Source organism: Heteronotia binoei, chromosome 9 (assembly GCF_032191835.1).
Source record: "Heteronotia binoei isolate CCM8104 ecotype False Entrance Well chromosome 9, APGP_CSIRO_Hbin_v1, whole genome shotgun sequence".
In the NCBI taxonomy this organism is placed as follows: domain Eukaryota; kingdom Metazoa; phylum Chordata; class Lepidosauria; order Squamata; family Gekkonidae; genus Heteronotia; species Heteronotia binoei.
In genome coordinates, this window is record NC_083231.1 from 9,088,337 (window position 1) to 9,106,319 (window position 17,983).

Genomic DNA, 17,983 nt, shown 5'->3' on the forward strand with positions numbered 1-17,983 from the left:
CAAATGTGTGAGCCAGATTCTAGCCAGTGAGCCAGCGGGGCCTACCTTCTATTCCTGTCACATCCAGTCCCAGAGACTCATATTTTTGCTTCCACGATGCCATTCCTTTCAGCTCACTTAAATGGTACAACAAGGCCTCTGAGCCGCTGTTAAAAAAAAAGGCAGCAAAAGGGTTTAATGAAGGATGCAGGGATCTGTTAGATGGGAGGGAAATTTCAGATGTATTTTAAAGAACCAAGTGTGAAAAACTAAACATGAGTTGCACAGCACACCATGAACATAAGAGAAGTCATGTTGGATCAGGTCAATGGCCCATCCAGTCCAACACTCTGTGTCACACAGTGGCCAAAAAAACCCAAGTGCCATCAGGAGGTCCATCAGTGGGGCCAGGACACAAGAAGCCCTCCCACTGTTACCCCCCGCCCGCAGCACCCAGAATAGAGTATCACTGCTCCAGACAGAGAGTTCCAACAGTACGCTGTGGCTAATAGCCACTGATGGACCTCTGCTCCAAATGCTGATCCAATCCCCTCTTGAAGCTGGCTGTGCTTGCTGTGAAATCTATATGTGCACTGCAACACAGGCACACAATTCCCACGCCATTGTGCAAGTTTCCTTATTCATATCCACGGAGGAATTGGCTTTGCCCAGACAGATACATCCTTGGATCAGTCCCCCCTGTATAAATGGAGGTGCTCTCGTGTGCATTATTTCTCACAACTGGTGCCATTATCTCTCCAGCACTAGAAAATACTTTTCTAGCACCACTAAGCAGAAGGTTCTCCGGGTTCTCCTATATTTTGTTGACGTTTGTGCAGGAAAACCTCCCAATGGATCATGGCAATCTAGCTACTGGACTCTTTGTGCGGCTGAAATTGTCTTGGTCACACTGGTGTAGAACCAGGGCCAGGAGACAAATGGGAGTGTGACCCTGTCCGTTATCCTGTTTCATTCATGATCCAAACTTGGCATCCACTTACTTGATTACCTGGTGAATTGGAGGGATGGCTCTGCAGTGGTTCCTGGCTGGTGGTATGACAAGGTGGATTCTTTGCCCACAGGACTTATACCAGGGGTGGCCAAACTGTGGCTCTTTCACACATTGTGTGGCGCCTGAAGCTCCCACTGCCCCATTGGCCAGCTTGCAGAAGGCATTTCTCTCTTTAAATCAGTTCTCCAAGCCAAGGCAGTCAGTGGTTTGGAGAATGCATTTGAAGTTAAATTTGCTTTCTTTCCACCTCTCCCCCTCCTCATCTATTTTCCTCCTTCCTCCCCTCCCTCCCTCTTTGGCCACCCCTGATTTATACTAAAGGATCTAACAATTGTCCAGCTTGTCTCTTATACTTTCAGCAGCCACCTGAAACCACAGGGTCAGGCTTTCTGGGTCAGAGGTCATCATCCGACCATTAACGTTATCCTTTTTATCACGATCAGGTAAGGCAGGAGAGAACCCGAAAGGACTCCTGGGGCCAGAGATGGAGATAAAGGTCCTCACACTGCAATCTTCAGCAGAGTTAAACCCTTCAAAGTCCACTGAATTCAAAGGGCTTAGAAGGCCATAACTCGGCTCAGGATGGCACCATAAAACTCAACTCAGACAAGACGAAGATTGCAGAGGGCAGAAGATCCAATTAACCTGAGAATCAGCCAAGTCCTCAGTTCTAAACAGAGCTGCACTTCTGCTTGAAAGGTCACATGCGCATTAGTCGGGATTCAGCACTACCTCTGTAGACATAAGGCAACAACTGTGAACAGGAGTGCCTTTTACCAGCTTGAGATTGGTGCAATAGCCAAAAGTGCTCCTAGAAAAGGGTAGCTAGTAAACCTTGCAAACCTATATTTACCTGATTGCCTATATTGCTAGACTGCTGTAAATTGCTATATATTGCTAGACTGCTGTAAATTGCTCTACGTGGAGCTGCCCTTGAAGACTGTTCAGGAACTCCCATCAGTTCAGAATACAGCTGCCTGCAAATCATTTGAAACAAGCACCTTGGAAGCACAATTCAAGGGGTGGCTTTTCATTTGTAAAGCCCTGGGTCAGTATAACTTAGACTGGATGTTCTCCTTGCGCCCCCATTCAAATCCCAAGAGCAACTGCAGAAGGTCGCTTTAAGTCCCATCTTTGCCCAGAAACAGAGAGAAACAACTCTCGAGGGGTGACATGATAGAGGCTTACAAGATTATGCATGGGACAGAGAAGGCAGAGAAAGAGGTCCTTTTCTCCCTTTCTCACAAGACAAGGCACCTGGGGTTTTGACGAGTGTTGGATTGGATGGGCCATTGGCCGGATCCAACATGGCTTCTTACGTTCTTAACTTCTGCATAACTAGTCAGTCATTCGGTGACTCAGCCCATCCCAGGAGCTACTTGCACAACCTGGGAAGTCAAAGTGTTTTTCCTCCTATGCAACGTGAAGAACGCTTGTTTCATATAAGCAGGGCTTCTTTTTTTGTAGCAGGAGCTCCTTTGCATATTAGGCCACACCTCCTGATGTAGCCAATCATCCTCGACTCTACAGTGGGCCCTGTGCTAACAGCCCTGAAAGCTCCTGGAGGATTGGCTACATCAGGGGTGTGTGACCTAATATGCAAAGAAGCTTCTGCTAGAATTCCATCCCTGGGCCACACACCCCTGATATCGCCAATCCTCCTGGAGCTTACAGTAGGCCCTGTAAGAAGAGCTCTGTAAGCTCCAGGAGGATTGGCTACATCAGGGGTGTGTGGCCTAATATGCAAAGGAGTGCCTGCTACCAAAAAAAAAAAAAGCCCTGCTTATAATCGTAAATTAGAAATATCTTTTGTTACAGCTGGAACCTTATGAAAACATTATATACCCCATTTTCTGCCTGGATATGGACCCAGAGGGGCTTACAACATCATGCACACCTCCTTCTCCATTTTATCCTCAGAACAACAACCCTATAGGGTAGACACTGGCAGTCTTCAGGCAGCAGCTGGACAAACACTAGCCAGGGATGCTTTAGGCTGATCCTGCATTCTGCAGGGGACTGGCCTAGATGGGCCCTTCCAACTCTATGATCCTAGGTTAGGCTGAGCGTGCTGGCCCAAGGTAATCCATCAAATTTCCACGCTGGCGATGCGATCAGAACCCACTCCCATCCCAGGGGCTGATGTCTCACCTGAACACACTTCCCAAGACTTACCTCTGCAGGTGACTTATGACGAGCTTCTGGATGCTGGAATACGAGGACTCCATGGACTGGCCGAGTTTTTTTAAGCCCTGTTGGGAGATCGTTTGTTCTGACCGCTGTAGGTTTAGAAGCATACCAGAAGCGACATTTCAAGAAAAAAAGGGAGCATACCTTCACCGTTAACTGACTCATCAGCAGGCCCTGGAGTTCAAGGCTAGGTAGGGGGAAATAAAGAATCAGTGCACAAGTCTCTTTTTTCTGTCCAAAGGAAAATGAAAGAGGATCCTTCAGGCCCCTTACCTCGCTTTGCCCCACAACAATATAACTGCATGAATTCATCTTGCACGGATGTAGTGGTGTTCTTCTCCTACAAATCAGAAAGCACTGGCATCAACGCGTTTATTTTTTAAAAATTCAACCCCATCTTTTCAGCTCCACCGCCTTTCAGGTGGGCTGACCACTGTGATCCTGTTGGATTCTGGCTACTGCCACCTGTGCAATTGAGAGGGCTGCCATATACCTACTCTTGTGGCAGCTGTCCTGTTACCCCTCTCTGCTTTGGCTAAGAGCTGCCATCTGAGGGGCATCTGAAGCAGTGGCAGGAGGGGCGGCGGCCAAGAAGATAGACTCCACTGATAGAAGCCCCTCCATTGGTGGAGAATTTGGGTGGAGCCAAGCCACTGAGAACAACGAAGGCAATAAACTAAAACTAGAACATAAGAGAAGCCATGTTGGATCAGGCCAATGGCCCATCCAGTCCAACACTCTGTGTCACACAGTGGCCAAAAAAAACCCAGATGCCATCAGGAGGTCCATCAGTGGGGCCAGGATACTAAAAGTTTTCACACTGCTGCCCCTCCCAAGCACCAAGAATACAGAGCATCACTTGCCCCTGGAACTACACCTGGAACTACACTGGAAGGCCACTATTAAAAATGAGAACAAACCAGAGAACAGTGGGTGGAAGCTGCTATTTGACTGAACAGACACCTAACCAATAAACCGTTTGCCCAGAGATATGCAGTAGTGTCAGGGGCCCTTAGAGAAACTGCAGAGTTCTGGTTGTTTCGGGGCTACTACCCTTTGAATTGGATCCGTATAGCCGCCCTGAGCCATCTTTGTGGGAAGGGCGGGATACAAATCATAAATAAATAAAAATAAATAAAAATAAAAATGGCACAAGAGAACAGCAGACCCAGTTCCAGGACAAATACATGAGCTCCTCGTGTTCCCTCTAAGCTGAGTTAGTGTGAGCTAGCTCACAGTTTTTTAGCCTCCGGCTCACACATTTTTGTCCTAGCTCAGGAAAAAAGGCCCCAGAATGAGCTAATTTATGCAGGAGCTCACGAATGCCAGTAGCTCCCAAAGTAGAATTTTTGCTCACAAGACTCCACAGCTTAGAGGGGACTTTGGTCCTGATCTGCCCTGTGCTTTCCCCCACCGGAGTGGCTCAGCGAGAATCCATGGCTGCTTTTGGCTCTCTATTTCTCCCCACACCACAAAATAAAGTGGACCTCTTGGATTGCCTTACAGAGGAGCAGAGCTCCACCCATCACAACGGCAACCGGCACAGGCTCTGGAAATCTGAGGCCCCCGAGATCTTTGAACTGGAAATGGTAAAGACTTGGTGTGACGGAGAGGTTACGTTCTGCCTCCCGCTACGAGTGACCAATGAGAGCTGATGGAAAAGAGCAGTCCAGCGGGCATTTGGAAGCTGGCAGCGAGAGAGTTTGGAAAGAGAGCGAAACTGTGGAGAACAGCTGCTGGCTGAAAAGAGTCACTTTGTAATGAAGGACATCAATTGCGGGAGCAGGGAAACAATCAATTAGAAACAAAGCATTATTCACATCTACCTTACTTTCTTTGATGTCATGTTCAACCTAGAAATAAAACTCCTTGTTGGTTTGAATCTGTAGGCTGTGGGTCTCAGGGAAACACAGACAAACACCCACACCAGTTAAGAGCTGACTAAATGGTGGCAGTGTGTGCACAGAACACTGTATGAGCCCCCAAACCCCAATAACTGTGTTTGAGTGAGGGACTGTTATTAAATGTGGCTGGGCTACCTTGTCTGCTGACATTTCTGAGAGGGGGTGGGAGAGATGAGGGGAGAGGGAGGGAGAGAGGGGAAAGGGCGGGAGGGAGGGGGGAGAGAGAGGGAGGAGAGGGAGGAAGGGAGGGAGGGGGAGAGAGAGGGAGGGAGGAAGAGGGGAGAGGGAGAGAGAGAGGGAGAGGGGGGAGGAAGGGGGGAGAGAGGGAGGAAGGGAGGAGAGGGAGGGAGGAGGGGGAGAGGAAGGGAGGGAGAGGGAGGGGGAGGGAAGAGGAGAGAGGGAGGGAGGAGAAGAGGGAGGGAGAGGGGGAAAGGGCGGGAGGGAGAGGGAGGGGGAGAGAGAGGGAGGGAGGAAGGGAGGGGGAGAGAGAGGGAGGGAGAGAGGGAGGAAGGGAGGAGAGGGAGGGAGGGAGGAGGGAGGGGGAGAGGGAGGAGGAGAGGGGGGAGGAGAGAGGGAGGAGAAGAGGGAGGGAGAGGGGGGGGAGAGAGAGGACCTGAGGTGTGAAACTGTCATGGCTCTCTGTACACATTTTTAAAGACATGAGAAGGGGGCAATGTGTGGCACCTGAAACTGTGTGAGAGACAGGTGTAGAGGGTGGTAGGCATGCTATGAGAGGGGGAAAGGGGCATCACATTAGGCTTCTGCACAGAAAGGTTTCCCAGGAATCTACTGAAGTTCTTTTTCCCTGCCAAAGGGTTTGGGAGTGAGAATCAAAAGAAGTCAATTTGCTTTCTCTGCATTTCCCATTCTTTCAGTTCTTTGGGTGACCCTAAGGGTGGGACGTGGGGACATTAATGCTTCATTGCTCTCTTGAAAGCTGCAAGCGTAAAATGGCCCCTTTTACAGGTTGTCTACAACCTGCCTAACGTTCTTTTACCCAGGAAAGAAACACAGCAACCGTTAAAATAACAATTGTACAACTTGTCCAAGTTCCCCCCTCCCTATACCTGTACAAACTTAGTTAGCCGAGAGTCCATCTGCATGAGTATTTCTTCCCAAGCTTCACACATACACGTCAACGACAGCTTGATATACTGCACAGGAAAAGTTAGCAATTCAGTCCTTTTTTCCATAGTATGCGAAACATACAATTTACAGGGGGAAAAATTGAAATTATAATTAAATTAAATTGGCCTTTTAATATTTTTTGCACCCCTCTAAAAACACGCAGGTACGCAAAAGTTACATCTTCAAGCCATATAAATGCATTATAAATTTACTGAAAGGCAGCAAGATTGCCCTTGGGGAGGGAAAGAATTAATTCCTCACTCTTAAAATATGAATTATATTAACAAGGAATTTAAAGTGACTTTATCACTCTTTCTTAATAGGTTTTTCTTCCACACAGGCAAGGGTGGAATTCTAGCAGGAGCTCCTTTGCATATTAGGCCACACACCCCTGATGTAGCCAATCCTCCAAGAGCTTACGAAAAAGAGCCTTATAATAAGCTCCAGGAGGATTGGCTACATCAGGGGTGTGTGGCCTAATATGCAAAGGAGCTCCTGTTAGAATTCTACCCCTGCACACAGGTATGCTGAAGAACTGCAATAGGACAGTAATTTATTTCAGAACACCAGTAGCTTTAAATACAGATGTTGCACCCTCCATAACTAACAGACTGGTGCAAATAGAATTCTCCCTGCTCTTAATCAGTGAAAAAATAAGTAGTGAGCTGCAGATTTAGATGCCTCCTTTTTTCCCACTAGTACATATTCCCCTTGCAGGGGTCATTTTGTAGAAAAAGAGGCACCGGAGCTCATTAGCACAACTCCTTTGCATAATGCATTTGCATATACCACACACCCCTGACATCAACGGAAAGTATACTAAATTAGATCAGCTCAACATCTACCTTAAAAGGCTTCTTGAATTATAACTGTCATAATAAAGCCTTACTCCCATCATACTTCTTAAATTATTTTCGCCTATGTGGCCACAGTGGCATGAGGAAGATTTCCATATCTATGCTTTATATTCTGTTTTGGTTATTTTCTCATTTCTTGTGGGGGAAAATATTAGAAAGTTTGTCAAATCTTAGAGTTCGGCAAAGTTCTCACAGGGAATTTGAACAATGGAGCCCAGAAACAAGTCTTTGGTGGGGGAGGGATAAGAAAGAAAGAGCGCAATAAAATTTTGAGTTTCTGGAGTGTCGCTGCTGTGAGCTCCTGCCCAAAATGAGGCCCACCCCCTTCCTTCCCTTCTCTTTGTTGATAGGCTGTGGTCACACACCCTAAATCCATTTCAATCCATTTGCAGTGCACTTTCCAACTGAATTTTACCGTGTGAACTGGCCAAATTCAGTGGCAAGGCGCATTGAAAGTGGATTGTTCCATCCGCGTGACCGCAGCCACTCTGTCTAGCGACTTCACTGAGATACGTCGGATTGAACGGATCCTTGGTGACCCACTAAGATTCTTATTTTTTAGTGTCCGCCATATTCTGTCATTTCAAGGACACTGACACCAACCAAGATTCCCTATTAACAAGGAACAGCAAACCAAGCTTCAAGCCTCGGTTATGGAGAGGAATCCTGGCTTGCAATGATTTTAGTTTCCACCAGAGTACATTCAATTATAGGAATGTGGTGAGAGGCAGGGGGGCTTTTTTTGTAGCTCCTTTGCATATTAGGTGTCACTCAGCAGGAGCCTAGCAGGGCCTTCTATTGGCTGCCACCATTCTGGTCAGGGTCTGTATGGAAGGCCCAGAACACCCAATCACCCTTAAGAACATAAGAGAAGCCATGTTGGATCAGGCCAATGGCCCCTCCAATCCAACACTCTGTGTCACATAAGAACATAAGAGAAGCCATGTTGGATCAGGCCAATGGCCCATCCAGTCCAACATTCTGTCACATAAGAGAAGCCATGTTGGATCAGGCCACTGGCCCCTCCAATCCAACACTCTGTGTCACATAAGAACATAAGAGAAGCCCTGTTGGATGAGGCCAGTGGCCCATCCAGTCCAACACTCTGTGTCACATAAGAACATAAGAGAAGCCATGTTGGATCAGGCCAATGGCCCATCCAGTCCAACATTCTGTCACATAAGAGAAGCCATGTTGGATCAGGCCACTGGCCCCTCCAATCCAACACTCTGTGTCACATAAGAACATAAGAGAAGCCCTGTTGGATGAGGCCAGTGGCCCATCCAGTCCAACACTCTGTGTCACATAAGAACATAAGAGAAGCCATGTTGGATCAGGCCAATGGCCCATCCAGTCCAACATTCTGTCACATAAGAGAAGCCATGTTGGATCAGGCCACTGGCCCCTCCAATCCAACACTCTGTGTCACATAAGAACATAAGAGAAGCCCTGTTGGATGAGGCCAGTGGCCCATCCAGTCCAACACTCTGTGTCACATGAGAACATAATAGAAGCCGTGTTGGATCAGGCCAATGGCCCATCCAGTCCAACACTCTGAGTCACATAAGAATATAAGAGAAGCCATGTTGGATCAGGCCAATGGCCCCTCCAGTCCAACACTCTGTCACACAGTGGCAAAATTTTTTATACATACACACACACTGTGGCTAATAGCCACTGATGGATCTCTGCTCCATATTTTTATCTAAACCCCTCTTGAAGGTGGCTATGCTTGTGGCCGCCACCACCTCCTGTGGCAGTGAATTCCACATGTTAATCACCCTTTGGGTGAAGAAGTACTTCCTTTTATCCGTTTTAACCTGGCTGCTCAGCAATTTCATCAAATGCCTACCCTTGTCTTCCTTATTAAGAAATACCTCTTAATTGTGACCAAGGAGACATGAGAACCCAGGCAGGATAACAACAAAAAGAAGTGTTATTATTAGTGCTCTAAAACAATAAGTGGGTGATAAAGAGCCAGTCTGGTGTAGTGGTTAAGTGTGTGGACTCTTATCTGGGAGAACCGGGTTTGATTCCCCACTCCTCCCCTTGCAGCTGCTGGAATGGCCTTCGGTCACTCATAGCTCTCATAGGAGTTGTCCTTGAAAGGGCAGCTGCTGTAAGGGTCCTCTCAGCCCCACCCACCTCACAGGGTGTCTGTTGTGGGGGAGGAAGATAAAGGAGATTGTGAGCCGCTCTGAGACTCAGATTCAGAGTGGAGGGCGGGATATAATCCAGTATCTTCGTCTTCTTTAAAGTGAATATGAAAGCAGTAAAGGTTGGTGGTGCAAATAAACAAAAGCCCTGATGCGTTTAGCTATACAGTCCCAACTCTGATTCCAAACTCACCACACTTCCCTTGGGTGAGGGATCTTACCCTACTGCCTGTTCCACAGAGCTCTCCTTCTCTGTCTGCAACCTCTCAGAGAACCCCTCTGCCTGCAGCCTCTCCAGGAAAGAACACACCCTGTCTGTGCTTGGCCCTTTTTATGCTCTCTTCCCAGGTCCCACCCCTCTCTGGGCTAGTTTCCCTCCAAAACCTTGTCACCCAATCAGAGGGACAGTGGGGATCCTGAGAAATGTAGGCTTTCCCCCAGTAATTCCTAGGCAGGCTTCTCTGGGGCCTGCAGGCCTCACTAGGCCCAGGATTGTGACATTAGGCCACACACCCCTGATGCAGCCAATCCTCCAAGAACTTACAGGGCTCTCAGTACAGGGCCTACTATGAGCTCCAAGAGGATTGGCCATATCGGGGGGGGGGGGTCGCCTAATATGCAAAGAAGTTCCTGCTACAGAAAATTTCAAGACTATACCTGCAGGAGAGTTGAAATGTGTGTAAATTTTCGAGCCATCCGAGTCACCTCAGGCAGGTATGTCGAGAGTAGACTGGTGTCGAACTATAACAAAAAGCCAAACTTATGTATGACATGAGCATCAGAAGGGAAGCAGTCAAACAGATCTTGAAGTCTTATCTTCCTAGAAGGATTTCACTTGTGTTTAAATTAAAAGTGAATTCTTGAATTTGCTTCATTTCTACCCTGCCTTTCTCCCTGATGTGGAGCCAAGGCAGCTTACATCGTTCTCTCCTCCATTTTATCCGCACAACAACCCTGTGAGGTAGGTCAAACCGAGAGAGAATGTACCTGGCCCAAAGTTGCCCAGTAAGTTTCCATGGCCTGAGAGGGGATTCGAACTCAAGTCTCCCAGTTTCAATAAGCTCTGTCTCAAGACTCTTTCAATCACACCCCTTGAGGATGTCTGAAAATTCATCTAGCAAGGCAGTACGATGCGGAGATTTTTAAGCCAAGGCTTAGCTTATTACTATTCGATGGTGCTCTTTACTCAATCATAGCTCTTTTGTCATGTGTTGAGTTTTAAAATCGATCTGTCAGCAAATTACAGACTTCTCAATTTACCAGCCAGCCTTTTAGAAGACTGTTTGGTGTAGGAGAGCCAGTTTGGTGTAGTGGTTAAGTGTGTGGACTCTTATCTGGGAGAACCGGGTTTGATTCCCCACTCCTCCACTTGCAGCTGCTGGAATGGCCTTGGGTCAGCCATAGCTCTGGCAGAGGTTGTCCTTGAAAGGGCAGCTGCTGTGAGAGCCAGTTTGGTGTAGTAGTTAAGTGTGTGGACTCTTATCATTCCCCACTCCTCCGCTTGTACCTGCTAGCATGGCCTTGGGTCAGCCATAGCTCTGGCAGAGGTTGTCTTTGAAAGGGCAGCTGCTGTGAGAGCCCTCTCCAGCCCCACCTACCTCACAGGGTTTGATTCCCCACTCCACCACTTGCACCTGCTGGAATGGCCTTGGGTCAGCCATAGCTCTTGCAGGCGTTGTCCTTGAAAGGGCAGCTGCTGTGAAAGCCCTCTCAGCCCCACCCACCTCACAGGGTGTCCGTTGTGGGGGGGAGAAGATAAAGGAGATTGTAAGTCGCTCTGACTCTGATTCATAGAGAAGGGTGGAGAATAAATCTGCAGTCTTCTTCTTCTAGAAGGGACGGATGACAATTTGTAAGCATGAAAATCTACTTAACGTGAGGTTAAAAAAAAAGATTACAGCATCATTCTTTAGAAGAAAAGAGGCTGGAGATTATATTAGGGAGAACAAAAAAACCCACATCTTCATATGGTGAGTGGTGCCAAAAGATTTTTTTCAAATTCTTCCTCTTACATGGCTGAAGCTTGGGATCAAAGGAAACAGAGAGCAAGAAGTTTGAGAGCGTAATTAAGGGAGAGAATACATTGCCCAGGACATTGTGATAGCTGCAGATTATTGTTATATCAGGGATATTAACCATAATAGCTAATCATACCAATGGCATGCGTCCAATCATCCAGTTTTCCCAAGGAAGGGTTTTCACATTTCCCCCTCCAGCAGCAGTCCAAGGAGCCCTGAAATGTCATTCCATGTCAGTGGAAACTGCTGCCCTCTTTCCTACGGACATCAGAGCCTTTTCATCAGAGCAGCTGTGTGGTTGGATACGTGCCGCGGTTGTTTTGTAGAAAAACAGGTGGTAAAGCTCATTGGCATAACTCATTAGCAGATGCTGCCCGCCCCCACCAGCCAAAAGCAACCTGATGCAAGAAAGGAGAGCGCCGGGTGGGTGAGGCCTGCTTGAGCTGGCTAGAGATCCAGAGGCCTCACTCGTCTGGGGCTCTCCTTGGCCACCCATCCCCCCAAGTCAAAAGGCCAGCAAGCCACCTGCTGCCCAAAATCGCATAAGGTGGAAAAAAGGGTGGTGTGGGCTTCTCCAGGTGTTAATGAGGGCTGCTGGGGGCGTGGCAAAGCTCCTGGTGGCCGGCTGGCTGCCCGCTCTCCTAATCCAGGGATTGTTATGCAGCTGCATCTACTATTCAATGGACAAGGTAGGTGGGGTGGAGGAGGGGGAACCCTTAGAAAGGTTCAGGAGCTGTGCTCCTGTGAGCTTCTGCTGAATTCAAAGCCTGGATACTTGGACACGAGAGACAGCAGGTTTTCCAAAGGCCACCTAATGGGAGAGATGAAATCTGAACTTGGCGCTCATTTGTCGCTCAGTCCCTTAGCCATTACATCCCACCAGATCTTAAGCAACACAAGGCCCATCTTACACAAGAGGAGTTGGCAGGTTGTAGTGGTTACAGTGCAGGCCCAAGATCTGGGAAACCCAGGTTCGAAACCCCACTCCTGCCATCAGGGAAGCTTCCTGGGAGACCATAGCCAAATTTATCTCAATTGTTGGGGCTCGTCATACAGCTGTTCAGAACCAGCAGATTGTCGGTAGTAATTTCATCACCATCAAATTAAAACTGTTGCTCAAAAACACTCCAATGGCAGGGGCTGAAAGGACAACACGGGCTCCCACGATCCATCACTGCGGGTCATCCCACCAACTTTGCTCACCTGGAAGTACGTTATTTCCGGCTCACTCTCTGGAGAGACTTCGACTTTGGTAATAACGGATAGCGATTTCAAGTCACTTGAGAGACATAAGGCAAGACAAGAACCAGCCACCTGGTCAAGGCAAAAATTCGGGAAAACAAATCAGCCTCACTTTCCCCCCATAGCAATTGCAAAGAGATCATCCTGTACTCCTTTACTGTTATATTTTTATCCTGATTTCAGCAAGGAGACAATTGTGGATGCATACTAAATGGTATTTAAAACAGTAAGCTATAGCTCAGGGGTGGTCAAACTTTAATTCCAGTAGCTCACAAAGGAGAATTTTTGCTGTTTCACTCCTGAAATCTCTTGTCTGTTCTTCTTTACTTAGGGACCCCACATCTGTTTCAGACACTCTCTGGAATATTCTGAGAACATATTCCTATCCTTTTTTTTTAAAAAAAAAGCCCAAGCAAGATAAAGCACACACGTGGCTCTTTCACACATACTGTGCGGCTCTCAAAGCCCCCAGCGCCCCATCAGCCAGCTTGGAGAAGGCATTTGTCTCTTTAAATCACTTCTCTAACCAAAGCCAGCTGGCGGCTTCAGTCAGTCAGTCAGTCAGTTTAATACGGCTCTAGGCCAATCAACAACAACAACACAACACATCGATAACAGTACAACACAACACAACACCAAGCTAAAATATCACATAACAATATAATAACTATGCACAACCATCAAAGTAGTAATAAAATTAGCTGATATAGGCAATACTTAACTAAGGGCAACTTTCTTTCAAATACAAGCAGTGTTAAATTTCTTCCTGTCAAGGTCGGAAACATATAGAAACTTAGCAAGATCCAGGGAAAGTTGATCACACCCGTCCCCAAGGAGGAAGTGCATGACTTGAGCCTGATTTAAAGATTCAGCTAACATTAGGTGGTTCCGCAGAAGTTTGTACCTTACCTCTGTATGGAAAAGACAGTTCAGAATAAGATGGGGAACAGTGTCAACCTCCTCCAGGCCGCACGGACAGATCCTGTCTTCTAGCGGAATCTTATGGAAACGGCCCCTCAGTACTGCTGTGTCCAGGATGTTCAAGCGTGCCAAGGACAGCATCCGCCTGATCTTAATCGGCTGTATCTTTTCTAGATACCTGGCACTTTTAAAATCACTTGTAAAGAAGGTTGGGATATACGTCCCCCCAACTTTGGCCAAAGCTGGCGGCTTGGAGAATGCATTTGTGTTGGAACTCAGTCCTAAAATGGCTGACTGACTCCATCTTAGTAATAGTAAATGTTGTTTCTGCAATGTCATGCTGAGTCATGCTGCATCATGGCCCAGCTGTTACCTGTTACTGAGGTAAGGTGGAATGACCTCACCTGTAATTAGGCTTTGTGCTGACTCACAGAGCTGATGCAACCTCTGGTGAGCTTGCATGATTGGTGTGTGTATTTAGGGAAGCTCAGTGAGCTTGCTCTGTCTGCCTGTAAGGATTGTGGGTACTGAGAGGCTCACTGTCTGGGTGGCAGCAAACACTGCTGGTGTTGGATCCTATGCTACTGTGCTTGGATCATGCTGTGTATCCTTACTGGTGTATACTGTTATCTACTGAAGTGTGTACTGATTACTGTGCATGACCTTGGCCTGGCAACGACTCTGAATATTGGATGCTGTTCTGGTAAATGTATTCTACCATTATCATTGGCCTGATCTAACATGGCTTCTCTTATGTTCTTATAAATATGGAGCAGAGGTCCATCAGTGGCTATTAGCCACAGTGTGTGTGTGTGTGTGTGTGTGTGTGTGTATATATATATATATATATATATATATATATATATATATATATATATATATATATTTGGCCGCTGTGTGACACAGAATGTTGGACTGGATGGGCCATTGGCCTGATCTAACATGGCTTCTCTTATGTTCTTATGTTCTTATCTCTCTTGTCTATTAATTCCTATGTTTGCCTGTCCCTCTCCTTCAGTGTCTTCTGCTGCGTGCAAAATTCTCTAACAATTTGAAGTTGCTTTCTTTCCACCTCTCCCTCCATCTATTTTCCTTCCTCCCTCCCTCCCGGCTCTCAAACGTCTGATGTTCATGCCTTGTGACTCTCAAACGTCTGACATTTATTCTCTGTGGCTCTTGCATTAAGCAAGTTTGGCCAGCCCACCCATAGCTTGTCATGAGCAAAGAAATTAGATCTGTATAAAACTCTTCCAGACATAGGACGGTTTGTGTCAATGAGAGATGCCGCCTTTCTATCTTGTCAGGGCTTCTATGCCTCTAGAAACAGTGCCTGGGAAAACGGCAATAGTTGCCCTGAGCTGAGAGACCCAGTGAAAGGAAGAATTGTTACATTCTGCCAGCCACTCGGCTCTCAAGGAACAGAAGTCACAACCAACCGGGCGAAAGGGGGTCAATTGTAATCTCTGCTACTTTAGACATTTTAGACTTGTCACTTCAGAACTTCCGACAGCCAAAGAGTTCTCTGTGTTTTGCGTCTGCAGGACTGAATAACACCTTTCAAGAAGAAGAAGAATTGCAGATTTATAATCAGAGACTCAGAGCGGCTTACAATCTCCTTTATCTTCTTCCCCCGCAACAGACACCCTGTGAGGTGGGTGGGGCTGAGAGAGCTCTCCCAGAAGCTGCCCTTTCAAGGACAACTCCTGCGAGAGCTATGGCTGAACCGAGACCATTCCAGCAGCTGTAAGTGGAGGAGTGGGGAATCAAACCTGGTACTCCCAGATAAGAGTCCATGCACTTAACCACTACACCAAACTGGCTCTCAAAATCTCAAGTGTTCCTGTCAGCTGAGTATTAAGCATGAAGGGAAAATTTTTAAAAGGGTAAACTGGAAATCTCTTAAGGAAGGGCATGGTACTGAAACGTGGTAATTAAAGACCAACATACCCCAGTTACTGTGGCAATCTTATACATCCCATAAGCATAAATCTCAATGAAGCCAGAGTTGCTCCCAAGAACCAGCACATTCAGCCTAAAAAAAACCACAAAAAGAAAGCCATCAGTGTGCTTACCTATGTCTTTCCCCTTATATCTCTGCAAGGAAAAGGGTTAGACACTTTTAAACAAATGAAAGCCAGGAATTCAGAAGACCTGATCAACACACTGCTATAATGACATTCAATTACCATGTCATTACCATGAAAAGCCCACAGTAGTGAGGGGAAAAGAATGGCGGCTGCTGAAGCACTGGAGCAGGGAAAATGCATGGGAACCTGTCTCATGGAAGCCTACGGTGCTGTAGCTGCAGTAGCATCCGGAAACTGAACAACCCAACTCCCATGTGAAAGCCACCGCTGAAATGGGTGCATTGCAGAGAAATAGAGTAGCCTTCTGCACAAAGTTTAACCTCCACACCGGAAATCTCTGTTTGTTCTTCTTCATCAAGGAACCCCATATCTGTTTCAGACACCCTCTGGAATATTTTGAGAACATATTCCTTTATTTTTTTTTTTTAAGCAAGCCCACTAGATACAAGAGCTTGCCTATTTCCGGGGTCCTTCAATGGTGGGGGTCTCATGTTTCTTTTCCCCGCCTGACAATAAGGGACGAGCACCTAATCCAAAGGGTACTTTAAGTGCCCAAGTGTAGCATTTTACTTTCCCCTATAGGCAGGGCTTTTTTTGTAGCAGGACCTCCTTTGCATATTAGGCCACACACCCCTGATGCAGCCAGTCCTCCCGCAGTTTACAGTAGGCCCTCTAAGAAGAGCCCTGTAAGCTCTTGGAGGATTGACTACATCGGGGTGTGTGGCCTAATATGCAAAGGAGTTCCTGCTCGTGACATCCTGGGGCATCACTAAGTCCTGCCCTTTATATCTAGGGCTTTTTGTGTAGCAGGAGCTCCTTTGCATATTAGGCCACACACCCCTGATGTAGTCAATCCTCCTGGAGCTTACAGCAGGCCCTGTACAGTAGGCAGGACTTTTTTTGTAGAAAAAGCCCAGCAGGAAGTCATTTGCATATTAGGCCACACCTCCTGATGCCCCCATTGTTTTGCACAGGATGTTTTTTGTAGAAAAAGCCCAGCAGGAAGTCATTTGCATATTAGGCCACACCCCCTGGTGCCCCCATTGTTTTGCACAGGATGTTTTTTGTAGAAAAAGCCCAGCAGGAAGTCATTTGCATATTAGGCCACACCCCCTGGTGCCCCCATTGTTTTGCACAGGATGTTTTTTGTAGAAAAAGCCCAGCAGGAAGTCATTTGCATATTAGGCCACACCCCTTGATGCCCCCATTGTTTTGCACAGGATGTTTTTTGTAGAAAAAGCCCAGCAGGAAGTCATTTGCATATTAGGCCGCACCCCCTGATGCCCCCATTGTTTTGCACAGGATGTTTTTGGTAGAAAAAGGCCAGCAGGAACGACTGAAGCATATTAGGTGACGCCCCCTGACACCGAGCCAGCTGGAACTACGTCCCTGTGCGTCCCTGTTCCAAAAAAGACCTGCCTATGTTAGTGCATGCTAACTGACCTGGTATATTAAGGAAAAGACGCTAGAAGTCCGTGGGCTGGATTCAGTCGCCTTTTCCACTCACATCTCACCCAACTCCCCATATCATACGGCTTTTGCTTCCCATGGCCCCCCACATAACCTTTCCAGGCGGTCAAAGAAGACCCTTCCTCCCTTTTTCATCAGTAAAGAAGCTGGCTGTATCTACCCAATGATGGTGGAACTCTACCTATCCTCTGTTCTGGTGGGCCTAGCTTGATTCCAGAAAGCTAGGCCCACTAGAAGCAGAGAGTAGGTTTAATTCCTACCCTAAGGGCATCAAACAGTCCTATCTGGCTTAGCATTGCCATTGTCTAGGGGTGTCAAACATGCAGCCCAGGGGCCGAATCAGGCCCCCGGAGGGCTCCTATCAGGCCCTTGAGCAACTAGCTGTCATCTGCTTCCTTTCCCCTCTCTCTTGCTTTTTTCTGCTTTGCAAGGCTTGCTCAATCGCACAGGAGCGACAGAGCAAAACCTGTATTTTCTCCATTGGCTGAGGCTCCTGCCTTAGAGAGGAAGGAGGGGAGGGAGAGCTTGCTTAGCCATACTCTCTCAATTGCACAGCACAGCTACTGAGCCAAGCCTCTTTTCCTTCTACTGGCTGAAGCTTCTCCCCCTCCTGGTTCCTGATGGAAAGAGCCAGAGCTTCCTTTGCCCAGTTCCCTGGATCGCACAGAAGAGGTACAAAGAAGGCACCTTTAAGACCAACAACTGCTAATGTTTTAAGCATGTTTTATTTTAAGTTTTTCAAAATCTTTAATTGTGTTTGTCTGTGTCTTTTATAAAGTTTATATCTCCGCTACCTAGCAGTACATTTTATGACGCTCATGATCCGGCCCGACAAGGTCGCATTTATGTTTATTTTAATTTTATTATATTTATACCCCACCCTCCCCTATCAGATCTGACCCTCATAACAACTGAGTTTGACACCCCTGGTCTACATCATGGAGTTTTGGCCAAGGTTGTTCCCCCATTTACTCCAGAGAAAGCACAGCCAGAAGGAGGAAAGCACAGTTGTTTTCAGG

At 47.1% G+C, this 17,983-nt stretch overlaps 1 protein-coding gene across 1 annotated transcript in view; it reads right to left on the bottom strand.

Annotated features, from left to right (window-relative positions):
• Positions 1-17,983, bottom strand: part of ANAPC4 (anaphase promoting complex subunit 4) — a 52,154-nt gene that overhangs the window by 24,451 nt on the left and 9,720 nt on the right. Inside the window, 9 exon segments of the mRNA XM_060246213.1 lie at positions 46-146; positions 3,167-3,243; positions 3,326-3,368; positions 3,455-3,474; positions 3,477-3,521; positions 6,153-6,239; positions 9,884-9,967; positions 12,448-12,558; positions 15,355-15,439. Of these exon segments, the coding sequence (XP_060102196.1) occupies positions 46-146; positions 3,167-3,243; positions 3,326-3,368; positions 3,455-3,474; positions 3,477-3,521; positions 6,153-6,239; positions 9,884-9,967; positions 12,448-12,558; positions 15,355-15,439 (653 nt within the window).